At 46.0% G+C, this 27548-nt stretch overlaps 4 protein-coding genes across 5 annotated transcripts; 2 read left to right on the forward strand and 2 right to left on the reverse strand.

Moving 5' to 3' along the window:
- Window positions 1-1864: 1864 nt before the first annotated feature.
- On the reverse strand, window positions 1865-8061 carry LOC127669784 (putative uncharacterized protein ZNRD1-AS1). 2 transcript variants are annotated; one of them, XM_052163994.1, is made up of 3 exons: window positions 7939-8061; window positions 3062-3137; window positions 1865-2647 (listed from the first exon to the last, which is right to left on the reverse strand). In XM_052163994.1, the coding sequence occupies exons 1-3, from the start codon at window positions 7956-7958 to the stop codon at window positions 1889-1891; spliced, it is 855 nt and encodes a 284-aa protein (XP_052019954.1). In that variant the 5' UTR covers window positions 7959-8061; the 3' UTR covers window positions 1865-1888. The 2 variants fall into 2 exon arrangements, with proteins under 2 accessions (XP_052019954.1, XP_052019955.1); XM_052163995.1 differs by lacking the exon at window positions 7939-8061 and adding an exon at window positions 3318-4945.
- Window positions 8062-8129: 68 nt separating this feature from the next.
- Polr1h (RNA polymerase I subunit H) lies at window positions 8130-12821 on the forward strand. Its single transcript, XM_052164010.1, has 5 exons — window positions 8130-8279; window positions 8353-8500; window positions 8732-8832; window positions 8999-9108; window positions 12624-12821. Exons 2-5 carry the CDS (start codon window positions 8365-8367, stop codon window positions 12646-12648), a joined length of 372 nt encoding a protein of 123 aa, XP_052019970.1. The 5' UTR covers window positions 8130-8279; window positions 8353-8364; the 3' UTR covers window positions 12649-12821.
- Window positions 12822-15611: 2790 nt separating this feature from the next.
- Ppp1r11 (protein phosphatase 1 regulatory inhibitor subunit 11) lies at window positions 15612-18750 on the forward strand. Its single transcript, XM_052164009.1, has 3 exons — window positions 15612-15877; window positions 17453-17561; window positions 17891-18750. The coding sequence occupies exons 1-3, from the start codon at window positions 15809-15811 to the stop codon at window positions 18091-18093; spliced, it is 381 nt and encodes a 126-aa protein (XP_052019969.1). The 5' UTR covers window positions 15612-15808; the 3' UTR covers window positions 18094-18750.
- A 44-nt stretch (window positions 18751-18794) lies between these two features.
- Rnf39 (ring finger protein 39) lies at window positions 18795-24757 on the reverse strand. Its single transcript, XM_052163968.1, has 4 exons — window positions 24210-24757; window positions 22234-22256; window positions 21911-22002; window positions 18795-20351 (listed from the first exon to the last, which is right to left on the reverse strand). The coding sequence occupies exons 1-4, from the start codon at window positions 24570-24572 to the stop codon at window positions 19771-19773; spliced, it is 1059 nt and encodes a 352-aa protein (XP_052019928.1). The 5' UTR covers window positions 24573-24757; the 3' UTR covers window positions 18795-19770.
- Between the last annotated feature and the right edge of the window lie 2791 nt (window positions 24758-27548).

Here is a 27548-nt window from a genome sequence, read left to right on the forward strand (position 1 = left end):
AATGACAACTGGAGAGAGGACACTCTCTGAAATGCCTGGTATCTGCAAGCCCTGCAGGGGGCTCTAGGATTGCAGCTTTCACAAGTCATCACTGGTAATAGATTTTTTTTGGTGATACAGAGCTCTTTGATCACCCATGGTCATGTAAGTCACGCCAATAACTAACTAGTTTACCAAGTTGGACTTTTGTTGAAATGTTTCTTTGGTCTTTTATTGGTACCTCATCTGGGGTGAGTAGGCATTTATTCACGTCTCCTCAGGAAACATATCACATAAGTCCCCTCAACTCCAGCAATGAACACATGGATAGCACATAGGAAGAGTCTCAAAATTAAACTTTTTATATTAATTAATTAGTTATATGTTGCAAGTCAGAATTTTAGGGCCTGGTTGGTATTTCTCTAGTGAAGGTAGCAAAATACCCACCAAAGTACAAGATTATATTTAACTCTAGTAACATTATTAAGATAACTTTGAAAGTTGGAAGCAGGAGGAACCAAAAACCTGGGTGTATTAGTCAGGGTTTCTATTCCTGCACAAAACATCATGACCAAGAAGCAAGTTGGGGAAGAAAGGGTTTATTCAGCTTATACTTCCACACTGCTGTTCATCACCAAAGTAAGTCAGGACTGGAACTCAAGCAGGTCAGGAAGCAGGAGCTGATGCAGAGACCATGGAGGGATGTTACTTACTGGCTTGTTTCCCCTGGCTTGCTCAGCCTGCTCTCTTATAGAACCCAAGACTACCAGCCCAGGGATGGTACCACCCACAAGGGGCCCTGCCCCCTTGATCACTAATTTAGAAAATGCCTTACAGCTGCATCTCATGGAGGCATTTCCTCAAGGGAGGCTCCTTTCTCTGTGGTAACACCAGATTGTGTCAAATTGACACACTAAACCAGCCAATACACCTGGGCAAATGAGGAAAATTCCTTCTTCACCATTATTGAACAACTAGGTTTTCCCAACTGGGAGAGCTGACATCTGAAGCAACAGTACATAATAATGTCCTACAATGGTCTTCATTCTCCATAAATCTCTTAAGAAGCTGTTCTCAGTTTATAAATATGAAAGCAATGTTTAACAGGACAAACAGGACTGGCAAAATGATTCAGTATGTAAAGGCTCTTGCTGCCAAGGCTGATGACCTAAGTTGAATCCCCAGGATGTGGGTACATGATAGAAGGTGAGGACCACCTCTAACCTCCACATTGACTCATACACACACACACACACACACACACACACAGACATGCACCCGCATGCACACATGGACACATGCACATATGAACACATGCAGTGCACATATACACAACAAATAAATACAAATACTTTTGAAAGGATAATTTGAACAAATACAAATTAGAAAATAGCTAGGCAAACTTTCAAGCCCAAACTATTTGCTAATGATGTATGTGTGCAATAGCAATCATACCACTCAGGGCAGGAGAGATGGCTCAGTGGTAAAGAGTACATGCTGTTCTTTCAGAGGTCCTGAGTTCAATTCCTAGCAACCACATGGTGGCTTACAACCATCTCTAATGTGACCTGATGCCTTCTTCTGACATGCAAGTGTACTTGCAGATAGACTACTCATATATATTAAATAAATAAGCCTTTAAAACAAAAGCAAAAAAACAAACACAAACCCCAGACAACCAGAACACAAAAGATAGATTCATATAAGAAACATGTTTACATGTTTTTAGTCAGGTGGTAGGGGTGCACACTTTTAATCCCAGGCTTTGGGAGATAAAGGCAGGCTGAATTTGAGGTCAGAGAGTTCCAGGACAGTCAATACTCCACCATCACCACCACCACACACACACACACACCCAAAAAGAAAGAAAGACAAAAAAACATGGTTCTATCAGCAAAGCTCTGAAACTTTACAGATCCTTTATTTTTCCTATTTGAGTTCTCAAAAAGGGTGGTACAGCTAAGAATTTCCTTCCGAAAGGTTTTATGATTGTGCTCAAGTCCTCTTCCTCCTGAGATTTTTCCATAAGAACATCTACTTTAATCCGACTGGTACAGGATGGCTGAAAAAGTGGATATGCAACTACCCTCTCAAACTCTTTTCTCTGTTTCTTCACGCGATGGCGCTTCTCAGGAAGCGGGATCTGGCTCAGGCTTTTTCTCAAGATTCTTTCTTTGAGCCTTTGCTGTAGAAGTTCCCTCCCTCGAATCATGCGCTCCCGGTGATCTTTAATTTGGAGCAGTTCTCTCTCATGTGCCTGCCTTCTTTTCTGTGCTTTCGGGATGATTTCCTTCTCTAGCACAATTTTGGGTAGTGTTGTTTCACTGAAGAGTTGTGGCTGTCTCCAGGGTTTGTCCTTAAATTCTCTGGCCTGGCCTGTTCTATGAATGTGCCTTTCTATTTGCTTCTTCTCTCTCTCAGGCACCCAATAATGTTGTTTCTGTCTCTCTGTGCGTGGTGGTGGTGGTTCCTCTTCCACTTTTGTCTTTGTTTCACCACCTGTGTCTTTTTTCATCATGTCCACTATTCTTTTATTATAATACGACTCTGCTTTTGCAAGCCAGTAGTCAAGAGAAAGAGCTTGCTCTTTGCAGAGTGCTTTGCTCTCCTCTTGGCATTTCTGAGTTACCAAGTGTCTTGCTGCTGTTGTATGCACACCACCAAAACTCTGTCAAAGTGAGTTTCAGAATTTTGTAATTTTTCCTTTAAACACATTTAAAAGAAGTTTGCCTTCCCCAGTACTATTATAAGGAAGGAGTCTTGGGGCAGGAGTGGTAGCATGAATCTTAATCCCAAAACTCTGAAGTCAAAAGCAGGTGAACACACATCCACCCACTCCTTTTATTTACTTTAGAGTAACAGTTTAAATTTTACACCCATGTTCCCAGGCAAGCCTGGGTATTCTCAAAGTATATAGTACCCATCACCAATAAATAACTAGTTTTTAAAGTATATGCATCTGGAATAATTTACAAGAGTGGAATCTAAGTAATGCTTCAAAGGGTCACCTGTGCAGAAGGGTTTTAAACCTCAGGTCCATTTTCTAAGTAGTTCCAAACTGTAGAGTATACAGATTATTTACCAGGATCTTTTTCTCCAGTGGAGACCGTTGACCTTCTGAAATCCTAGGGTCTCTGGATTCTTTTGCCCAGGCCAATCTAAAAGATAAAAAAAAGCAAAGGTAGATTGGTGTATGGGAGATACCATGCTTGCTCACCTATCATCCCAGTCAAAGATCTCAATGTTTTAGACAAGAACAAGGACCACTGAGAAAACACTGTATTTCCCATGGCACAAAAAACCAACAATCATTTCTTATATATGAACTAAAAGCATACCTCTCCTGTGGACTCAATGCAAACCACTCAGAATCATTTATTTGGCACGGACAGAGGGAAGAAATAGGTTCTTTGGTGAGGGATGGCCTAAGGACAGCCAGACCAGATTGTTGAGTTTCAAAGCCTTTTTTGTCTTCTGAGATAATTCTAGTCTCTCGTTTGGCCAGTTCATTGTCTTTCTGCACTTTGTCCAGCCAGACCTTCTGTGCTTCTATCAGCACATATAGCATCTTTACTTTGTTGTGTACTGAAATTCTATTCCTGTTTGATCATCTGGCCCTCTGCTTGACTGACTAAGGCTGTTAATCATCCTTCACCCTGAATCCATTTTGAGACTATTCCCTGTTGAAACTCTGCAGGCAGAGCTTTGTGGCCCTCTGGGTTTGTTTATCAGGCTGATGGCACCACAAGTTTTTATGAGTCATTCCTGCTCAAAGCTCAGTTTACTGTGAGGTCGCATTTAAGCCACTGAAGCTGTCTAGCACACAGGTTGGGAACCCTCAAACTATAGTCAAAAGCAGAGGCTTTGAGGACTGGCAGGAATAAAACTGAACCATAATTCTACTATTTCCTCAGTGTATGGTGAGGGAAAGCCAACTACCTTCCATGTCAGTTTCCTATTTATAAAAGGCTGATATAAAGGGCTTGCCTCTCAGGGTCATAAAGAACAAATATGGCTTAAGTATAAACAGATTACATAGCAAATTCTCAGTAAATGTTAGCTACCTGCCCTTTACGGGTCTTGGTCTCTATTAAGTCTTCTTAGTACACTTCATCATAGTGATTCCTTTTTCTGTGGAGTTTTCATTTTTACAACTCACTTAAAAATCAATCACTATTGGGGGCTAGAGAGATGGTTCAGTGCAGAAGGCTGAACTTCTGAAATCCCTGAGTTCAATTCCCAGAATCCACACAGCAGCTCACAACTGTCTATAACTGTAGTCCCAGGGTATCCAATACCCTCTTCTGGTGTATAGATGTACATGAAGTCAAAACACCCATATACATAAATCTTAAACCATACCATGGGAGAGAAAGCCCATGCCTGACACTGCCTGGAGGGCAAGAGACCAGAGGCTGGATAGCCCAAAGACCTAGGATAGAACCAAATACTATTGAAAAAAAAAAAAAGAATTTAAAAAATCACTGGGTGGTGATGGTACATGCCTTTAATTACAGCACATTGGAGGCAGAGGCATCTCTGAGTTGAAGGCCAACTCTGCTCTATAAAGTGAGTTCCCAAACAGCCAATGCTACACAGAAGAGACCGCTCAGAAAATAAATAAATAAAATAAGTCAATGAAATGATTCCTAATGGTACTCTGATATACTTTTAAACTAGAGCCTAGCATAATCATCAGAGAGCATTCATCCAGCTACTGATGGGAGCAGATACAGAGACCCACAGCTAAATATTAGGCAGAGCTCAGGGATTCCTATGGAAGAGGAGGGGTCAAGAACACAAGAAAATGGCCCACAGAATCAACTACCCAGGGCTCATAGGGGCTCACAAAGACTGAACCAACAATCAGGGGTCCTGTATGGGTCTGACCTAGGTCCTCAGCAAATGTTATGGATATATAGCTTGGTGTTGTCTCGAGTCACCTAACAGTGTGTCTGTGTGTGTGTGTGTGTGTGTGTGTGTGTGTGTGTGTGTGTGTGTATGGAGTGGAAGGTATCTCTATTTTTTTTTTTTTCCTGATTTTGGGACTCTTTTTCTCTTACTGGGTTGCCCCATACAGCCATAATAACTTAATATAAGGGGATGTTGCCTAGTCTTATTTTAAACGATATGTCATGTTTGGTTTACATCCCTGGGAGGCCAACCTTTTTCTGGGAAGAAAGGAGGGAGAGGAAATAGCAGTTGGAATGTATCATATGAGACAAGAATAGATTTATTTTATTTTTTAGGAATCAATCACTATTAGGGTAGAGAGATGGCTCAGTGTTTAGGAGCACTGGCTACTCCTTCAGAGGACCTACATTCAAGTCTCAGCACCCACATAACAGCTCATGGCCATCTGTAACAGGGGATCAGTACCACCTTCTGATCTCCATGGGCACAAGGCATGCATGCACGTGGTATACACATATACAGTCAGGCAAAACACTCAAAGAAGTAATCCTAAGAATATCTGTAAAGATTATGAATTATCTATATCTACAGTCATATTTTTTGATATTGAAATTTAGAAGTGTGTGAATTATATATCTCCAAGTGATAAACTTCATATAACAGAGGCTCTAATATGTAATATTTTGTCACACTGACTTAGACACTCTTTTAAGATTTATTCCTATGTTTAATGTGTACTTCTGTTTTGTCTGCGTGTGTCTGTACACCACATGCATATAGTCACTCAGAAACCAGATTCTCTGGGACTGGAGTTACAATTGTTAGTGGTCATAGCTGGCTAAAGCTGCCAGTGGGAATTGAACCTGGGTTCCCTAGAAGAGAAACAAGTGCTCTTAACTACTTGGCCATCTCTCAAGCCCTTCTTAGATTTTTTTTTGTATGTTTGTTTTTCTTTTCTTTTTTCTTTTTTTTTCTTTTTTTTTTTTTTTTTTTTTTTGTTTTTTTCTGAGACAGGGTTTCTCTGTGTATCCCTGGCTGTCCTGGAACTCACTCTGTAGATCAGGCCGGCCTTGAACTCAGAAATTCACCTGCCTCTGCCTCCCAAGTGCTGGGATCAAAGGCATGTGCCACCACTGCCTGGCCCCTTCTTAGATATTATTTGCTTATTGTTTGAGATTGAAAAAATTCTATCCTAGAGCTCGACGTGGACATTTTATACCTGTAACCACACTTTCGGGACTAGGCAGTAGTACTGTGAGTTCTAGGTCAACCTGGGCTATAAGACACTGCCTCCAAAAATTAATAATGACCTTTATAAAATATATATTTTTATGTATATGAGTGTTTTGCTTGTATGCATGTTTGTGTACCACTGTGGAGGTATGATCTTCCAGAACTAGAGTTAAAGATGGTTGTGAGCACCCAGGTGTCGTGGATGCTGGAAAATGAACCAGGGTCCTGAGAACAGCGTACATCTCAGCAGGCATGCATGCACACACATGTACACACACACACACACAAATGGACATATTTGTTTTATAAACATAAGTTTGCTACATATTGAGGCTAGCTTAGACCTTGCTCTGTAGCCCAAGATGGCTTCAAACTCACAACCCTCCTGCCTCAGCTTCCCTAGTGCTAGGATAAAGGCATGTTCTACCATGCAGACATGCTGCATCTTTTTATTAAAGCATGTACCTGTCCTCCATGAAGACTAGAGATATATCCTGTAGAGTTTATATCCCTGGCTCAACCAGCACACTTTCTCCACATTCTAACTATTCATCTGTATTAAAGAGAGAACACAGATTTCCACTATGCAGTCTGGTCTCAGCTTCTAACCCTTGCACAGGCACTAAATATGTATTGAATAGGCAGAGCTTTCGATGGAACATCATGCCTCATACTGCTTGTGCAATAAAGGCAGCAGTCAAACCATAGTGGATGTCTGAAGGATGTCAAACTTTAAAGGGAAAGTGGGGCTAATTTCAACTTCTTTGAAAGCAGACAGGTAAACGTTAGAGAGTCCAACCATCATGGTCTCAGCAGCAGAGCTTTGCTAAACAAGCACAATCTGTCAAATCTCACAAACAAGAGGATCTGTCCTCTTTTGCATCTTGCTGAGGGTTTTTAACTACTTTTCCATGGTTTAATCTCACACTAAGTGCACAGAAAGACAGATGAAGGTCTCTTCTATGAAAGTATACAGTTTATGTCCTTCAGCAAGTGGTTATGTGACCAGACTTAGCATGGTAATCAGGTTAGCTGCTGGAGGGCTGGGGATACCATCTTCAAGCTGGTCCTTCTTCAGCACACATTTTCCTTACTTTGTAGGCTTCAGGTGAGTGAAACGACACGATTTTATATTTACCCTATTGTTCACTTACTGGATGGCAGGCATTTAAACACGAGTGAAAGGGAGCTTAGGGGAGTGGAAGATAGTCTGCAAGTGAAAGCCAAGCCTAATCCCTAGTAAATCCAAAGAAGCGCTTTTGACTAATAACTAACCTCCCTCACCTGGCAAGTGCCTAGGGGGAGAAGAGCCCTCGTCTCGCCAGATGCACCACCTTCAAATCCCTAAACTCCCTCTCAAATGTCTCATGTGTCTTCTCCTTCACCCTCACCATTCCACACTCCTTACGAAGCGGACTCACTCAAGTGCTCAGAACTGCCCAAAGCCGACGCGAGGAAGCAGGTGCGGTCGAGGGACAAACGGCCAGGAGAGCCCCAAAGGATGTGCGCAAGAATACTTAGCTTTGCTTTTGGCCAGCTTCGCTTTTGAGAAGCCGCAAAAGAAAAAAAAAAATAAAGTAAAACCAAAAATCAAACAAAAACAAAAAAGAATACAGTCTCGGGAAACGGCAAGAGTTGCGGTTCTCTCGATTCAAGTAAATCAGTTGCTCTGGAAAAAAAATTATTATAGTTTTAGGGGGACGTTCCCGCCCCCTTCTTCTGCTATGTGTAGGAGTCCCTACAAAAGCAAACAATAGTCCAGGATTAGTGCAGAGCGGGAAAGTAGTGGGAGGCCTAACACTGGCTACTCGCCTTAGCTTAGTCGACGTCATAGTTCCAGACTTCGTGCCGCCGTAAATTCCCTCCCGCCAGAGGTGCGGCTCCCTCCCTTACACTACCTCGAGTACGTGCGCCATTAATTATGACGTCACGACCCAACGGCCACCAGGACCCGAAGACGCTCTAGCCCGCCGAGCGCACTCGTTGCCCAGCGCCTTGGGATCGGGCGCTCTAGCCCGCGTCAGGGATCCGGACTCTATCGGCTTTCCACCTACATCAGGCGACACAAGGTTCCTCCGCAGCTGAGGTTCCGGACGCCTATCTAGCACTCCAAACTCAGCCGTCTGAGGACCCAGTGGGAGGGGAGGATTCAGGTAATTCCCTCTCGGGAAGCGATGGAAAACCTTCAAGACTTCTGCCCCTCAATAATAAACTCCTCTTTCCCAGCTCTCATCCGCCATGGAGTTGGCCCGCCCCTGCTCCAACTTTCAGTCGGACTTGGATTTCTGCCCAGATTGTGGCTCAGTTCTGCCGCTGCCTGGAGCTCAGGACACTGTCCTATGTCCTCGCTGTGGCTTCTCCATCGATGTGCAAGGTGAGGGGCTGGTATGCTAGCTACTCAGCCAAGGGTACAGGTGGAAGGGTCCACAGTGGGGGTGAAGTCAGCACTGGTTGGACTTCGGGAGGTGAGACCCAGAACAGGAATCTGTCAGCGAGACATTGACCGAGGGAAGAAACCTTTGTGACTCACCTGACAGAGTGATGCTGGGACCCGTTGCCTCTTTTGCTATTTCTACTGTTTTTTTTTTTTTTTCTCCCTGTGCAGATTTTGAAGGGAAGGTTGTGAAGACCTCAGTAGTGTTCAACAAACTGGGGACTACCATACCTATGTCTGTGGACGAGGGGCCTGAAGCCCAGGGACCAGTGGTAAGTTGATAAGGACAGGCTCTAAAAGAGCAATGGAAAGGTGATTCTGGAAACCTGGTTTTGCTCCATTCCAGGCGAATGTCTAAGGAGTGCAATAGTCTGATTTCTGTATGGAAGCAGAGACATATTGTGACTAGGTCTCCATAACCCTTCTGTCTCTTGCTAGGTTGACAGGCACTGCCCTCGATGTGGTCACGAGGGAATGGCATACCACACCAGACAGATGCGTTCTGCTGATGAAGGACAGACTGTCTTCTATACCTGTATCAACTGCAAGTGAGACTATTTCCCCTCCCTCTGCCCCTTTCAGTGCTTGCAAAACAACACAGTCAATGACAGACTTGTATTATTTCATTTGGTTCAGTCCATTATAGGGGGGTTTGTAACCCTTAAAAAAGATTTATTTATTTATTATATTAAGTACACTGTAGCTGTCTTCAGACACACCAGACACCAGAAGAGACACATCAGATCTCATTATGGATGGTTGTAAGCCACCATGTGGTTACTGGGATTTGAACTCAGGACTTTTGGAAAAACAATCAGTGCTCTTAACCCACTGAGCCATCTCTCCAGCCCCAGCCCTTTTTGATTTTTATTATTTACTTGGTGTTTTTCAAGACTATATACCCAGGGTAGCTTTGAACTCTCAACCATACAGCCCAGGTTAACCTCAGATTTGAAGCAGTTTCTTGCCTCTGTTTCCCAAGTGATGAGATTCAAACATTTGCCACTGCATCTTACTTGTTAAAAAGATGTTTATTAGCCGGGCGGTGGTGGCACACGCCTGTAATCCCAGCACTTGGGAGGCAGAGGCAGGGGCAGACCAATTTCTGGGTTCAAGGCCAGCCTTGTCTACAGAGTGAGTTCCAGGGCAGCCAGGGCTATACAGAGAAACCCTGTCTTAAAAAACAAAAACAAAACAAAACAAAACAAAAAAGATGTTTATTTTTTAAAGTCATGTGTAGGTGTTTGATTGTGCAGGTGCCCACCAAGACCAGGGACCTTGGATCTCTGGAGCTGGAGTTACTGGTAGTTCTGAGCCATTGGATGTGGGTGCTGAGAACTGAACTTGGATCCTCCACAGAATGAGCTCTTAAAGGTAGAGGATCCCTTAAGGGCAGCTCACCCTTACTCTCTATAACCAGTGATCTAAACCTTTTAAGATGTGTGAAAGGAAAGCTAGGTGGATGTGGTGGCATGTGCCTCAAAAGGAGGATGATCATGCTTTTGAGGCCAGCCTGAGCTACAGAGACCACTAGGAAAATGTAAAACACAGGAAGTAGGCATTGCTTTGCATAGTGGCACTACATGCTGAAAATTCACACTGAGAAGGAGTGACTTAACATAATCTTGCATGATTCAGAGAACGTGGTCTGAATAGTTCGGAGCACTCTATCGTGGTGGTCGTGCAGTACCACATTGTCGTGTGACTCTCTGTATTTCTGCTTTTGCTTTTTGCTTTCCTTCTTCCTGGGGTACCGCCAGCTTTAATTCACCGCTTCAGGTATTTGAAAGAAGTGCTCTGTGCTCAGCTGGACCCCAAGCTCTCTTATATTTGTTTTCTTTAGAATTGTAATTAAACGTGTTTTTTCTTCTTGCTCTTCTTATATCCTGCTTCCACCTCTCAGATGCGAGGATTACAGGCGTGTGCCACCATAGCTGTTCATGGTCCTGAAGATCCAACTCTGAGCTTTGGAAACGACATAAGCACTCTGGCCAACTCAACCACATACCAGCCCCTTAGGTGTCCCAAGCTGAGAATTGGCTGTCCTTTTGCCAGCCTGGAAATGTATCAGCCATTATCCCATTCCAATAGTGCTTGTTCCCCATGTCCTCAAATTTCTTTCTAGATGTTCACATCTCTCATTTTCTGTATTTTCCATCTCATTTCTGTTTATATTGTCTTCTGGGTGATTTCTCCAGATCTATCTATCTATCTATCTTTCTTTCTTTCTTTCTTTCTTTCTTTCTTTCTTTCTTTCTTTCTTTCTTTCTTTCTTTCTTTCTTTCTTTCCTTTCCTTTCCTTTCCTTTCCTTTCCTTTCCTTCTTTCCTTTCTTTCTTTTTCTTTCTTTCTTTCTTTCTTTCTTTCCTTTCTTTTTCTTTTCTTTCTTTCTTTCTTTCTTTCTTTCTTTCTTTTCCTTCCTTTCTTCCTTTCTTTCTTTCTTCCTTCCTTCCTTCCTTCCTTTTTTCCTTCCTTCCTTCCTTTCTTCCTTTCTTCCTTTCTTTCTTCCTTTCTCCCTTTCTTTCTTTCTTTCTTCCTTCCTTTCTTCCTTTCTTTCTTTCTTCCTTCCTTCCTTCCTTCCTTCCTTCCTTCCTTCCTTCCTTTCTTTCTTTCTTTCTTTTCTTTTTGGATTTGGGTTTTTCAAGACAGGGTTTCTCTGTATAGCCCTGGCTGCCCTGGAACTTACTCTGTAGACCAGGCTGGCCTCGAACTCAGAAATTCGCCTGCCTCTGCCTCCCAGAGTGCTGGGATTACAGGTGTGCGCCACCATTGCCTGGCTTCCCCAGATCTTACAGCTCATTAATTTTGTCTTCAATTTGTATGTGTTTATGGTGGTGAGAGTGTTTTATGTGTGGTATATTTTTGTTCATGTGAATATATGCATATATTTGTGCAAGTGTACATATGGTGGGTAGAGTTAGACATTAGGTAGCTTCATTAAGTGTCTTTTCTTCTTTCTTCCTTTCTCCCTTCCTCCCTTCCTTTCTTTCTGTTTTGAGACAGAGTTTCACTATATTCTTGGCTAGCCTAGAACTGTAGCTGAGATTGGCTTCAAACTCCCAGATACCAATCCGCCTCTGTCTCCAAAGTGCTGGAATTACCAAAGTGTGCCGTCACGTCCAGTTCTCCATATTACCTTTCGAGGCAGTCTCTGAGCCTAGGGTCAGATGAGGCTGGTTACCCAGTGTGTTTTGGACATTCATTCTGCCATGCTTCCTAGATCTAGTACAGCTGTTATGTACATATGGACCACAACACCCAGCATTTTCTTTACTTTTAAATGGATCCCAGGAATCCAAACTCAAGTTTTAACCCAGCTGAGCCATCTCCCCAGCCCCTCCTTTATTTACTTTTTTCAAACCTCATGAATCATCCAGCCAGTTATCTCATTAGTCATTTTAAATGTTTCAATCATTTAGTTTAACACTTATTTTATGTGTATGAGTGTTTTATTTATATGTAGGTAAGTATCCAGAGAGGTTAGAAAAAGATGTCAGAGTCCCTTGGACTGGAGTTAAAGATGGTTGTGAACCACCATGTGGGTGCTAAGGATCAAACCTGGATTCTCTGTAACAGCAACAAGTACTCTTAACCAGTGAGCCAACTCTTCAACTCCCATTAATCATTTAAAATTGCTCCTTTTGTTTAAATGTATGTTAAGTATATTAAAAATGTTTATATGTGTCTGTAGTGATTCTGATAGCCACCGTTTCTGTGGATCTGATACTGTCTTGTTTCTGCTGATCTTTTCATGGTATCATTTTGCTTTGTAATTTTTGACTGTGTGCTAGTTTTTTTAGAACTTGAACTCCAGGTTTCTTACAGTTTTGGTGAACACAGCATTCCCAGCATGTATTTACAGTACGTTGAGAAAGATCTGTGCCACTATGTCCACCTACAAATTTTTTTTTTTAATTTTTATTAAGTACAGTTTAGCCTTTTCTTTTTCTTGACAAGTGACTTTCTGTCCTGGGAAATCTTTGTATACTTCAAAGTAATAATTAGATATTGGTTATTAAATTTTTTTTTTGGCTAAATGTAACGTGAGTCTTCTTCCTCCATAGATTTCAGGAAAAGGAAGATTCTTGACCCTTTTTTCTGGCAACTCAGCAACAATCCTTTCCTCCTCTTGGAAGTGAAGATAAAGGTTTTTTATGCCTTCTTGGTCTCCTCCGGTTACCATGCTGTGTTCTCAGAATAAGATCATCGACCCAGAATACTCCTTTCCCTTGTTGAATTTACTAAAGTTATTTTTCTATGAAGCCTTGATGTTATGTGTGTTACTCTTAATCTCTTATTCTGGTCAGGCTGGTGATATATACCCCATAATCCCAGCACTTCACAGATAGATGAACTACATAAGGAATTTAGAGCTAGCCTGAGCTATCTAATAAGATGGCTAAAATTAAAAAAACAATAATTGGTCTTATTCCAAAGGAAATTTAGGTGAAGTAGAGATATAGCTATAAAGAAAAACTATAATAAAATAATGGAGTCTGGAATGAGGCTTTTATGGGTTTAAGAGATTCCCATGACCATAAATAAATTTTAATAAGAGGCTTTATTAAATACTCATGGCACCAGGATTTCAATTGAGAGTGTTCCCAAGATGCAGCATCAAAACTTATGAAGTTAAAAACCACCAGATTACATATATTCTGTCTACATGTAAGCAGAGTTTAATTTTAGCATATGTCTTGCAGTTGTCTTAGCCATTGAGCAGAATAGGTAAATTTGATTACAAAAGCAGAAATAGCAGTCTTATGGCCTATTATCTTGCTAGAACAGCAAATTTGACAAGATCAATCAAGATTTTATTTTCTGCAAATATAACAGAGTATCATTAATCGGTTCGGGGACTGGTGCTCCCCCATGGGATGGGCCTCAAGTTGGACAAGGTTATCGATTAGCCATTCCCTCAGTCTCTGCTCCATCCACTGGCCTGCATTTCTTATAGACAGGATACATTTAGGGTTGAAAGTTTTGTGGGTGGATTGGTATTTCTATTGCTCCACTGGGGTTCCAGCCTGGCTACAAGAGGTGGGCTCTTCAGATTCCATATCTCCAGTGTAGTGTGAATCACAGCTAAGATCACCTCCATTGATTCTTGGGTGCCTCCCTTATCCTCCCTGCCTGGAGAGCCCCCCCCCCCCAACACACACCCACACACCTTCCTCATCCCTGTTAGTTGCAGATTTCCATGGCCATCTGACCATATTTCCTGTCCTACCCCGCACTGGGTCCTGAGTCCACCCCATTCTGTTCCCCATTCCTCTACCTTCCCAGTTCCCTCCCTCCATCTTCATGACTAGTCTCCCTTCTAAGTGAGATTCAAGATTCCTCACTTGGGACTTCTTGTTTAGCTTCTTTGGGTCTGTGGAGTGTAGCACGGTACCTGTATTTTGTGACTCATTCACTTATAAGTGAATATACATCCATGCATGACTCAGATACAGACACCCATAACCGAAGAACTGATGGATCTTGGGGACTTTTAAGGAGGAAGGATCTTGAGCCCTGAAAGGAATAGGAAGTCCACAGGAAGACCAACTGACTCAACCTGAACCCTTCAGGCTCTCGGAATCTGAACCGCCAAGCAATGAATACATGGGTTGGGCCTAGGCCTCCCCCACATATGTAGCAGATGTTCAACTTGGTCATCATGCAGGTCCCAAACAACTGCAGCAGGGGCAATCCCAAAAGCTGTTGTATGTATATGGAATAGGTTCTTCTAGCTGGGCTGCCTTGTCTAGCCTCAGTGGGAGAGGAAGCACCTAGCATCCTATCACAGACTTGAAATGTCAGGGTGTGGGGATACCCAGGGGGACCCCACCAGCTCAGAGGAGAAGGGGAGAGGGGATGGGAGAAGGATTGTGGGACGGAATACTGGGAGGGTGGCAGTGAACGGGATATAAAGTGAATAAAAAAAATTAAATAATAATAAAATAATTCTTTTTTTGTTGGTTTTGTTGTTGTTGTTTTTCGATACTAGGCTTCTCTGTGTAGCCCTGGCTGTCCCGGAACTCACTCTGTAGACCAGGCTGGCCTCCAACTCAGAAATCCACCTGCCTCTGCCTCCCAAGTGCTGGGATTAAAGGCGTGCGCCGCCTTTGCCTGGCAATAAAATAATTCTTTGTTGGTGGTAGTGGCCCTTAATCCCAGCACTCTGGGAGGCAAAGCAGGTGAATTTCTGAGTTTGAGGCCAGTGTGGTCTACAAAGAGAGTTCCAAAAGGGTCAGGACTACACAAAGAAACCATGTTTGGAAAGAAAAAAAAAAGTTTTCAATGTCAAGTAAAAAAGGGTAGCTGGGCTGCCAGGATACAGCTTGTACAAGCTAGGAGCTTACAAATTAGAGATTTCCCCCCCCCCCCCCCAGTTTGGTCTCTCAAGCATGGTAAGCCTAAATGTACACAAGGCCAATACAAAAAAAAGCACTTTTACATATTACATATCTTATCTAAATCTAGTTTCTCATTGTAAGGAAACAAAAACTGGTATTTTAGGATGGATAGTGGAGATTCAACAAAATTTAACCAGATGCATTTGATTTTGTTACTCTGAGCCCTGTATCTATCCTTTTCATTCCTCAAACTGGAAGCTAAATGGCAGTCTAGGTGTTTTACCCTAATCTTAGGGCCTACTACAGTCAAAGAATTCCAGGGTTAGTGTACTCTCGCTGGGATATCAACAAACAGGGAGAGGCTAGAACCCATTTTCTGCTCCTGGAAAACCGTTTCTCGAGAGAATGATAAACGGAATTTGGACGAGATAGGGTCCCTGTCCCACCTATATTTTCACCCCAGGCTTAAGGATACAGCAGACAGGGTAAGAGTCCTGGGCACACAGACCTCATTCTCTCAAGCCACCACGAGTTGACCCGCCACTGAACCTAAGCCCTGCCGCCTGGCCCCACCCCCACAATGACATCACTTCTGCCCACCTAGGAGTCTGCGCACTATTGCATTACGGCGGAACTAATCTGGCGACGCCTGCTTTGGCCCAGGCGGTGGTGGGGAAGGGAAACTGTGTTCTGCAGGATGCGTCACACCCGGAAGTGAACGGCCGGAAGTGGGGTTGGACAGGTTTTCCCCTGGGGTGGGGAAGCAGAGGCCCTGGAGGAGTAGGGGAGATTAAGAAGCCAGAGCATCCTGGCCTCTACTCCGAATCGTGTACCGGTTCTCTTAGATCTCAGAGGCGCAGAAAAAGGGAAGGGTGTCTCATCCCGCTTCCTAGCTTTTCGCTTTAGCCATGGCGGAGGCAGGGGCCGGGATGAGTGAGACCGTCACTGAGACAACGGTTACCGTGACAACCGAGCCCGTGAGAAAGGCGGGCAGGGGGGCTATTTAGGGGTCTGGGAGGGGGAGGGGGTTTGGAAAGTTGGTGGGTTTGGGATCTGGGACATGTGGGCTTTACTCTTATTGGGAAAATCGCAAGGAACTAGATAGAAATGCTTGGAGCGGCTCAAATGGTTCAAGTGACTGATCAAGGATTGTTTAATCGCAGTTACAATTAGAGTATAGGTGTTACGGCTTGGGGTGGTGGTCTGTGTACGTAATAAACGGAAACTGGGTTAAGGAGCAAGGAAGGTACTGGGAGGAAGTGAAACGCCATTTGAGAAAACATGGTTTTGGAGGCACACGTACAGAACGAGTACTTACCAATCAATAGTGCTTACCACAAAAGATAGTCATGGAATGGGTGCGTGTTAAAGCGGAGGGAATGAGGAAACAAGAAAATACGGTGAAGGTAGCGTTTTGGCAGATCAGAGAGGAGAGAAGCAGATGAGCAAACGACTTTTGCAAAAACAAATTGCTTTCAAAGGGAGAAAGATGTGTTGGGTTTAATAATGTCTGGGTTAAAGGAGCTTAGTAGTTTAGTAGTTATTACCGGAGGTGCCAGAATATTAAAGAATAAGTGGATAGGATTAGGGAGCCTAATCTCATCCTGAAGATGAGGAAAGAATGAAGGCTGTCTTTGTAGGAGGAGCGTTTTGGATATTTGTTTTATTTTGATGTGTGTGTAGACCTGTAAGTCAACTTCAGATGTTTCTCAGGCATGATCTATATTTATTTATTTATTGTTTTTTTCGAGACAGGGTTTCTCTGTGTAGTCCTGGCTCTCCTGGAGCTCACTCTGTAGACCAGGCTGGTCTCGAACTCAGAAATCTGCCTGCCTTTGCCTCCCAAGTACTGGGATTAAAGGCGTGCGCCACCACCTCTTGGCTTATTTATTTATTTATGTATTTATTTATGATACAAAATCATTTTTCCTGGAGCTGGCCAAATAGACTAGGCTGGCTAGCAGGAGATCTGCCTTTTTACATCTCTCCGATACTGGAATTACAAGCATGCACCAACACCACCACATCTGACTCTTTGTTTTGTTCCCTTGGATTCGAGGGATCAAACTCAGATCTTCATGCTTGCACAAAAAGAGCTTAACCAACAGAGATGTCTCCCCATCCCTGCTTTATTTACTTATTTATTTCCAAGAAAATAACTTTACCATGTTGCAGAGGCCGTTTCAGTCTCCTAAGTGCTAAGATTACGTGTCTCAGTCTCTTCAGAGGGAACATGAATAAGAGGTGTGGAGAAGAAAGGGAGGTCAAAGATCAATTACGGGAAAGGGAGAAAATAACTTTCCTATATTAATACCACCAAGGGTGATAGCGAGGGTTGTGTCTTCTTTGCATACTATTTGTTAACAACGGGAATCCACAAACAGGCTAAATCGTGTCCTGTGTTGACCCCTTCCCCTCCAGCACCCTGGCCCCTCCAGGGGCATGGTGTGTGTTACTGACAGCCAGGGAAGAGAAAAGAGGAGGTTCCATGGGAAACAGGAAAAGTCAAGAGGAAGTGAGCCAGATGGGCCCACACCTCTTTAACTTTACAGGAGAATCGGAGCCTAACCATTAAACTTCGGAAACGGAAGCCAGAGAAGAAGGTGGAGTGGTCGAGTGACACTGTGGACAATGAGCATATGGGGCGCCGCTCTTCGAAATGTGAGTGTGGGCTGTCCAGCCTCCCTGGCCTCTATCTCTCTGATGCTTTACAGCTCTCTGGGGTACTTGGTTGGAAAGGAAAATGGGTGTGGGCAAAATTATGTGGTACCAAGGAGTGGGAGTGGGGGCAAGCCATGGCAGAATGGGAGGCAGGTGCCTCTGACTCTGAAGAGACAAGAGGCATGGGTACCTGAGTTCCCAGGGGAGGAGGCCCAGGCAGCTGGATTCCAGAAAGTGGGAGAGAGGGTTTTCACGCAGATGTGGTGGAAATGAAACTGACTGAACACTGTGCTCTTCATCCTTACCCGGCGTCCTCCCTCCCCGTTCAGGCTGCTGTATTTATGAGAAACCCCGGGCCTTTGGTGAGAGCTCCACCGAGAGTGATGAGGATGAAGAGGAAGGCTGTGGTCATACACACTGTGTACGGGGTCACCGCAAAGGACGGCGTCCTACAACCCCAGGACCCACCCCAACCACTCCTCCACAGCCCCCTGATCCCTCTCAGCCCCCTCCAGGACCTATGCAGCACTAAATCCCTCTCACCATTCATGTGTCTGCCTGGCCCCAAATGTATCCATCTGACATGGGGACTCAACCCATGGCCTGGTCCCTTCTCCTGCTCCCTTCTTCCCTCTCCTGCCTGATAGAGAAGAGGAAGAGGAGGGTGGATACAAATCCTGGAATTCTGACTTGCTGCTGTTCCAGAACCCAGGCTTCTGGGTTCTCCCAGCCCCTTCTTCCCTACAGTTTGCCCCCATGCCTGGGATCCAGGCATCTCGGTCCCAGTCTGTCCCTTTTGTTCTCACTGCCAAACTACCTGTCCTGGGATCCAGTTATCTTGGCCACCTGCACCCTCAGCTTGAGTCCCAAGCACTTCAGCTGGGTTTTCAACGGTCCCAGCTTTCACTGCCAGGGCCCCAATCAGATTCCAGGCAATCTTGTACCCCAGCTCTGCGAGTTAATCCTGGCTTATGGTTCTTCCACTGACGCAGTTTTCCTAAATCTTAGTTCTTGCCTGTGGGATGTAAGGTGTGGAGGCCATAGGTCTCCCTGGCCCCTCCACTCCTCTTACCCCTTTGGCTCTCCAAAGGAGTTAGGAGAGGTCTTTGTCATTCACACCTCTGATGGGAAGTGGAACCAAAAAATAGTCATGTCCTGAATATAACGTTTCTGACAAAGCTGGCTGAGACCACTGACTTAGAGTCAATGATTTTCTCAGCCTTTGATCTTTGAGCTTCAGCACTGGTGTCCTAGGGGCTTGGGTCCCTAAAAGGAAAGAGGGAGAAAGCAAAGAGGCGAGGGGCAGGCCCCTGCAGTCCACGCCTACCCTTTCCTTCCTAGGCTTTGGTGTCTGCCAGCCCAGGTGTCCTGCTCTCTCTCAGCCCTCCCCAACTGGTGCTGGGATCTGGGTATTGACCTCTAGGCCTCTAGCTGTGCACAGTACAGAGATCAGCAAAACCCATGGCGCCACTTAGATCTCATTTATTGCCACAGATGCACAAAATAAATAACCCAACATTGCACAACGTGTTAAATACAGACCCATTTATACACAAGGAAAGGATGGAGACTATACAGAATGTTTGGGTTGCCTGAGTTGCTCCTGGGTTGAGAAGGGAGGTAGCACCATAGTTCTTTTATGTACAAGATAAAGTTCCCAAGAGGGTGTTCAATGGGAAAAGGCCACAAGCATAGGAAACAGTCATAAATAGAGGGTATAGACTGGCTTGCATACATATCCCAAAATTTGTTTTAGGTTTCAGGTCTGAGCTGAGCAGCTTAGGCTATGAGTTAAATGTCTTGTTTTAGGAACTTTTTTTCTTTTGAGATGAATCAGAGTGGACAGGCGCAGGAAGCTCCAGCCTTCCTGCTGTGGATCATGCCCTGAGCCTTTTGGGATTGGAGGTAAATTAGGACTTGCCCAACACTGGTGGTACAAACAGAGCCTCTTTCTCTAGCCTGGCCTGGAATGGTACAGAAAGAGGACTCAAGAAAAAGGTCTTAGGTCATGGAGACTCAGGACTAGACTGGCTTAAAGGCACAAATGTATAAGCCAGTTGAGGGTTTGCTTTGAGAGAAAGTGAGCAAAGGGTACTTATTAATACTCCTGCTCCGATAGGTGCACAGACAAGGTCACGGAAATAGGGATTTCTGCACGGGACAGAAGTAGCCTCGAGGCCATCCGGACTACTAGCTAGAGACCTGAGGCTCAGGCTTCTCCTGGCAAGATACGCAGCGGGGCACGGGGGTCACAAGTACAGAGCAGAGGGAAGACACGCTCCCCGAGCGGGCCAGGCGCCTGGAAGGCGAAGAGCAAGTCCAATGAGCGGCCGTCATAAAAGGCCACACGACCCCGCTCCCAGTCCAAGTCCACGCGAATGCGCTGCGGCGGGGGCCTGGCGCCACCTAGTAGAGTGGGCTCCGGGGCGGTGAGCGCCCACAAGCGGCCGCCGCGGCCCTCCACGGCCCATATAGCCTCCGATGGGCACAGCTTGATGAGGCCTTTGCGCGTCACGGACTCCCCCGCAGCGCCCACGGCGTAGCAGCTCTCTCCCGCGTTCTCGTCCACCGCTGTAGAGTCTCTGAAGGACGCGCTTTCCGCGGTCTCCACCTCCCAGCAGTGGCGGCCTGACGCGAAGCCCTGCGCACCCAGCACGGCCGGGAGCTGATCGAAGCGCGCTGGGCTGTCCAGAGGCTCAGGCGTTCCGGGTGGAGCCAGACTCACACCGCGGTAGTCAGAGGAGATGAGCAAATCACGGTGTGCAGTGCGAGGGTCGAGCGTCAGGTCAGCTGCAGAAGAGGAGACAGGGGGAACATCACATGAGACGTTTTTTAAGTCTGGAGAGAGAAGGGTGGAGAAGTATTGAGGGAACTTGGGAGACCCCTAAGGTGCTTGAATCCCTTCGCAGCTCAAAAGGCGACCGGGATCGGAAGACACTAAGGCACAGAGCCACTTCGTGGAACTGGACTTGGACAAGGACTATGCTGGATAAGGAACCCAGCATGGAGACCTGAGGGGAGGATGGTTTGTGGTGTTGGTGGAGGAAGAGTGGCTGATGGAACTTCTAGGGAGAATGAGGACTAATACTTGAATCTGCAAGCCGACTGTGGTGGCTTTAATCCCAGCACTTGGAAGGTAAAGAGGGCAGAACTCTGTGAGTTCGAGGCCAGCCTGTATAGCAAGTTCCAGGCCAGTCAGGACTACATAGTAAGACCCTGTGTTAACAGCACAAAACAAAAGACCTTGAATCTTCTTCAGGATCTGGGTGGGGAATGGGAGCCAGGTCAGCAAGACTATATAGAGAGACTGATATCCTGAGTGAGACTGATACCTAATAGGGAGCAGAGTGACTAAAGGAAGGGCAAAGGGAGGAATCCAAGGTATCCAGTAAAACCTGCCATTTCACCTTCACAGGACAGGCCCATTTCTATAGGAGGTGTGGTCAGAAGAGATACAGAGATTGCCTAAGGGACCAGAAAGAGTCACTGGCCTTGTCGGTATGGGGTGCTTTAAGGAAATACTTCAGGGTTAGGAGCTTGAAGCAATTTGGATTAAGTGAGATGAAGGGGTAACTAAGGGGTGGAACATCTGGAGAGCTACCTTGGGAATGCATACAGAAGGGGTAGAGGAGATGCTGGGGTACTGCCCCCTTTCCAGGAGTGGGAGGGGTGGAAGCAGGGATTCCTGGGGGTGCTCTTGTACTGTCTAGAGGTACATAAAAGCATAAGGGGATGTGGCTGAGATCTGAGGAATTAAGGATATTGTTCCAGGGTACACTGTGCCTCCTGTCCAGACGTGGAGTTACATATGCATAGCCTCACACATTAGAGGCAAAGACAGAGGGACTAGAGGTCCACGGCAGCCTGGGATACATAGAAAGACACTTTTTAAAAGGGGTGAGGTGTCAATTTTGTTCCCCAATTTTCTGATTTTACCTTATTGGGGGGGGCAATTTTTCACAAAGGTAATCAGGTAAAAAAAAAAAATGAGATTATTACAGTGGGCCCTGATGCAGTATGACTTCTGCCTTAAAAGGGAGAGGAGACACTTGCACACAGAGACTGGTACCTAGAAGGAAGCCCAGGTAAGACCATCTGTGGACCAAGAAGTGCTGAGGCTTCCAGAAGCCAAGAGAGAGCATGGACCAGATTTTTAAGTCCTTAGCCCTCAGACTTCTATCTCTAGATTTTGAAGTGTGGATGGTGGTTGTTCAAGTCACCTATTTGTGGCGCTTAATTTTTTCGGCCGTAGGAAGTCAAAACTGATACCAAAGTGGACTTGAGCATTTTCGAGAGCTGAGAGGAAGCAAACAGAGCATAGATTATGATCCACACCCTCCCCTCCTCACCTGTCAGCCTGTGAAGCATGTTTTTTACCACCGGGTAATCTTCAGGGAGATCCTCCTCTGAGTTAGATGACTTGGGTGCTGGGACATCGAATCTGGAGAGATGAAGGAAGGATCAGGATGTTATTAGCATCTCTGTCTTTTGATGCTGCTTCTGATGATCCCTACTCCTAACCCACTCACTTTTCACAGAAACAGGAGAGGCTATACGTCAGAAAGCCCGTTGCTAACTGGAGGTAAAGATACGGGCCTGGAGAGAAGGTCATGGCTATCTATGACTGACTGTAGGTAGTGGGATGGAAGAAACAAACAAAAATGGAACTCACCGTCTCCATGTCTTCCTCATATCCTGGTATGGGCAGAAGAAAACATGGATGTGAGTTCATACTGTGGGACATCCTCCCCTCCACCTCAGGTGAGCTCCCTAAAACTATCTCCCCCATCTCCTCCCCCACTCTGGCCCCCGCAACACCCTGCCTGCTCTGCTCCATTTTTCTTTTCTTTCTTTTTTCTTTTTTCTTTCTTTTTTCTTTTTTCTTTCTTTTTTCTTTCTTATTTTCTTCTTTCTTTCTTTCTTTCTTTCTTTCTTTCTTTCTTTCTTTCTTTCTCTCTTTCTTTCTTTTGGTTTTTTGAGACAGGGTTTCTCTGTGTAGCCCTGGCCGTCCTGGAACTCACTCTGCAGACCAGGCTGGCCTCAAACTCAGAGATCCGTCTGCCTCTGCCTTCCAAGTGCTGGGATCAAAGGCATGCACCACCACTGCCCGGCTTCCATTTTTCTCTCCATTTCTCCCCTCTTCTTTCGCACCTTTTACTTCTGCCTACTCCAAAATCACTTTCTCCTCACGCTCCTAGCTTCATCCAGACTGTTATATGCCCTCTCCATCCTTCCCAGCCTCAACATGACTACTTCTCACCTCTTGTTTAGTCTCCCCGGGCCCACGCTCTCTTTTAATAGTGCTATCCTTCTTTAGTTTCCGGAGTGTATTCCAGATAAATGTTCATCCCATCACCACAAAAAGGGGACACACACCCATATTCCTTGAGCTAAGAGTTGTTATATAAAAGCCCAACAATAAAGCTGCTTTCCTTCTTGTCTCAAAGGCCCAGTGGCGTTTACTGGGCTCTTTGTTTTATTGTCTCTGTACCCTCTGGCCCCTGAACTCGCAGAGAGCCATGGCAGCCGGAAGAGGGCGCTGGGTTCTCCCCCCTCCAAACATTGGGTTTCCTCCACCCCTCTTTTCTGATGCCCACAGAAGATGGCCAGGAAGGCCAGTGTGGCAGGAAGAAGAGAGGACTGCAATTACACCTAGACTAATTTAGGTCTGTGAAGCCTTCAAAAGGGCAGAAACCAGACCCAGAGCAGGAGGGCTGCTAAGGGGGGAAACCCAGATGGATGGTTTTGAAGTACTGTAAAGGAATAGGAGTGGTTGATGTCTAAGGGTCTCAGGGAGGGCCTAGTGGAAAACTTTATAGCTATGGCTGCAACGTGGAGAGGCCTGCCAGCTGTTCACCCGGACCTAGCCTCCACCTGTTTCCGCCCGTGCCTGGGGATCTGGGAGGAGCTAAGAACAATAACAACCCACAATTTGGTTAGGGCTTGTTAGGGGAACCCCTGCCTCACTTGAGGCATTTGGATTTCACACACACACACACACACACACACACACACACACACACACACGTCTCCTAATTTCTCACCCCTCCACTTTTCTGCACCCAGTGTCAACCTTGGCTCCAGTGATTCGGTCCTATCTCCACCCTCCCTGGGCTGCTCCTTTCCCTAACCTGGTTGTCTGCACCCAACTCCCCTTTCTGGTCCCCACCCCAGCTTTGCAGGAAGCTTTTGAGATCTCTTGGGGGCTCAGCCTTCTAACTGACTGCCACTAGCAAGTTTCTGCATCTACAACCTCTTCCCTCCAGCTCTGACAGGACTCTATCCAGCCTCCTCCCCTGACCGACCGACCGACCGAGTGTCAACTCCTTCCAGCCTGTCCTACCTCCCTTTCCAAAACTGCTCACTCAAGACTTGGCCAGTCTTTCTCCCTCCCCCTCTCTCGCCCTCCCCTTCTTAAAATTCTTATTTAAAATTCCTTTCTCTTTTCTATGTAGCCATTTCTGTACTAGAACTCATTATGTCTACCAAACTGAACTTGAGCAATCCTCCTGCCTCCGCTTTCTTGGTGCCAAGCTGTCTGCTACCTTATTCCATTAGGGCTTCAGAGCGAAAAGCATGGCTCCCACCTTTGCTAGGACACCCACAAACCTCTTATTCACCAATAACCAGAACCCCAGAAGGCCTTACCTCTCCGTGGGGATCCAGGCAACCCATGGTAGGGATGCGGCCGCCGCGTCGCCTCCCAGCCCGAGCCCCGGGCTCTGCCAGTTTCTCACGCAGCCCGCGGCTGATGCGCACCTCCACTGCCAGTCGCACGTTGGACCTCAGGCTGCGTCTGGGGCACGGCTGGCCACAGCACGGACAGGAAGGGGGCGCCTCCTCCGAGCCTGGCGCCGCCGGGGCCCCCCAGCAGCGCGCCAAGCACGCACGGCAGAAGCTGTGCTCGCACGCCAGCAGGACTGGGTCCTCGAAGGGGCCCCCGCACAGCGGACACGTCGCCAGCTGCTCCAGACGCTCCACCAACCCCGGGCCCAGCTCGGGAGCCTCCATGGAAAGCAGGGGTCCCGACGCACCCTAGTCCGCAACCGCCCCCGAGCTCGCAAGTGGCGGACCACGCCCGCTGCGTACTGACTTGACGCCCCTCGCTGCGCCTCCCTCATTCAATTCGCACCTCCTATCTACTCTTCTTTCAGGCTGCCTCGGTTACCCAGATTGGACTCAGAGCGTCTCCTCACCACGTCAGGTTTTATAGGGAGGGAGGAGGCCCTGTGCAGGAGGTAAACAGCAGACCTTGCGTAATGCCTCATCTGGTTCTCCCGCTTCCCTAGTAGGGTTTGGGGGAGCAGGGTGTGGAGACTGAGACACCTAGGTTCTAGAACTTAGGAGGTGAGCACCAGGGCACACACTGTGGGCAAGGTAGCACTGTTTGGTTTGGTAGCCCCCCCGTGAGTGAGTCCCTGAAGAACGCGAATCTCCCCCCTTGGCCTGTGGTGTGCTTTTGGTGGGCAGGATGCCCAGGCTCACTCTTGGCATGCGTGCCCACATTGCCAGGGCATGAGTCATCCCAGGTGGCTGGCACACCTACATCTGGGGGTTGGGGGCCCGGAAGCTTGGGTCCTGGACTGTGTGGCTTTGGCAGGCCTCTGAGTGTTGGCGTGTGGTTGTCACTCCTGGCGCCTCTCTGCCTTCCATCTTCCTCCCTTGCCTATTAAGGTCTGGGGACATGCAGGCTTCTGGAGAAGAGCTAGAAGCAGGCGCCTACACATTCTTGCCTCTCAAGTTCAGGCTCTGTATCCTCATTCTCTCTCTCTCTCTCTCTCTCTCTCTCTCTCTCTCTCTCTCTCTCTCTCTCTCTCTCTCGTTTCCGTTTTCTCTATGCTTTTCCTTTGTGTTCTTATTTTCAACTTTCTTGTTCCCCTTTTCTTTGTACCTGATGATTACCTATTTATTTTAACTGTTCTCAGAAGCCCGGAGACCCAGATCATCACCGGAATCAACTTAACTGTTTGTTTATTTTAAATTTAAATGGTAGATCCTGGGAGCTCCCTTCTGCCCTCATTCCTGATCTTCCTTATACCTCTCTTTCACCTCTATCGCCATCTCTTCCTTCTCTCCTCTCTTTCTTCCCGTTCTCTCCTCTTCCTAGCTCCCCTTTCTCTTTTGCAAGCCTTTCTGCCTGGATACATTTGGGAATTTCTGAAGAAGCCCTGTTTGTCCTCACATGTGACCACACACATGTGTTGCATATGTATCATGATCATTGGTGTCCAACTCCAGTGTGCACAAGCCTATAGATGGATACACTCATACAGTACCGGCATTTCAAACATATCTTAGAACTCTCATAACATCGAACATCAGGAGGTGGTTGAGGGACAGATGAGCATATCCAACCAAAACACCCAGAGAGAGACCTTGTCATTGTTTTATTGTTGATGATAATAACAAAACAAAGCATCGGGGCGTTACAGAGCAGCAGCACTTTATTGGGCCCTCCAGGCACCCTTCTTCCCCCTCCCCCACAGTTACCAGAGAGGTACTCCACAAACACAAACCTCCCAGTTCAACATCAGAATGCACCAGGAAAATATGAGGCTGGGTATGATGGTGCATGCTTGCTGTCCCAGAACTCAGGAGCATGAGGCCAAAGAATTGCCATGAGTTCTACACCAACTTGGGCTGCATATGAAACTCTCTCGTGCAAAAAAAAATTTTTTTTTTCACAATTCCAGCTTAAAAAAAAAAAAAGATCTAAATCTGTTTCGGAAAAAGATGCATTTCTATGCAGGTAGAATGGTACCATGCCACACAAGACATTTCATCCTAGAAACTGAAGAAGACGTTGCCTTACTTGTAAACAGAGTTAATTTGAGATTGTACTATGTTTGATAATCGGTTGAGCTTAAAGTAGGGAGACTAGTTCAGAGTACCTAGGTGCATCATCCACTGTAATTACAAGCAAGCATTCTTAAAAGAGGAGAGTAAGAACAGAGGAGGCAACAAGAGAGCTAGTAGCACAAGAAGTTCTCAGACTGACATTGCTGGTATATATATGATGTGTCTGTATGAAAGCATACAGGGGAAGGTCATCAGAAGAGGTTATCATATCTCCTGAAGCTGGACTCAAAAGCAGTTGTGAGTCACCCAGTGTGGGTGCTGGGAACCTAACTCAGGTCCTCTGCAGCAAGTACTCTGTGCTGGCTAGTTTTATGTCAGCTTGACACAAGCTAAAATTGCTGGAGCAGAGGGAACATCAGCTGAGAAAATGCCAGCATAAGATTCAGCTGTAGGGGGACCGGGCAGTGGTGGTGATGGCGCACACCTTTAATCCCAGCACTTGGGAGGCAGAGGCAGGCAGATTTCTGAGTTCAAGGCCAGCCTGGTCTACAGAGTGAGTTCCAGGATAGCCAGGGCTACACAGAGAAAGCCTGTCTCAAAAAAAAAAAAAAAAAAAAAAAAAGATTCAGCTGTAGGGCATTTTCATGATTAGAGGCCATGAGGGGGAGGCGGCCATGTGAGGGAGGTGGGCTGGTGGTGCTGAGTTCTATAGGAAATTAGGTGAAAGAAGCTGGAGACGCAAGCCAGGAAGCAGCACTCCTCCGCAGCCTCTGCATCTGCTCTTGCCTCCAGGTTCCTATCCTGCTTGAGTTCTTGTCCTCACTGCTTTTGATGATAAACTGTTATATGGAAGTATGGGCAAATAAACCCTTTCCTCCTCATGTAGTTCGGTCACGGTGTTTCACCACAGCAGTAGTAACCCTAACAGTGACACATAAACCGTCTCTCCAGCCCCCTTACATTGCTGGCGTTGACAGTTGAGGAAGGACACCATGATGCAAAGAAACAGCAACAACTAAGAGAAGGGATTATCTACTCAATGATCCATTAGGAGCCATGTCCTGCTGAGACCTTAATTTTATCCCAGTGAGACCCTTTACAGACTGATGGACTAAAGAATTAAAAGACAGAAATGTGAGGGCTGGAAAGATGGTTGCACAGTTAAAGGTGTCTGCTACTCCTCCAAGG

Source organism: Apodemus sylvaticus, chromosome 19 (assembly GCF_947179515.1).
Source record: "Apodemus sylvaticus chromosome 19, mApoSyl1.1, whole genome shotgun sequence".
Taxonomy (NCBI): Eukaryota; Metazoa; Chordata; class Mammalia; order Rodentia; family Muridae; genus Apodemus; species Apodemus sylvaticus.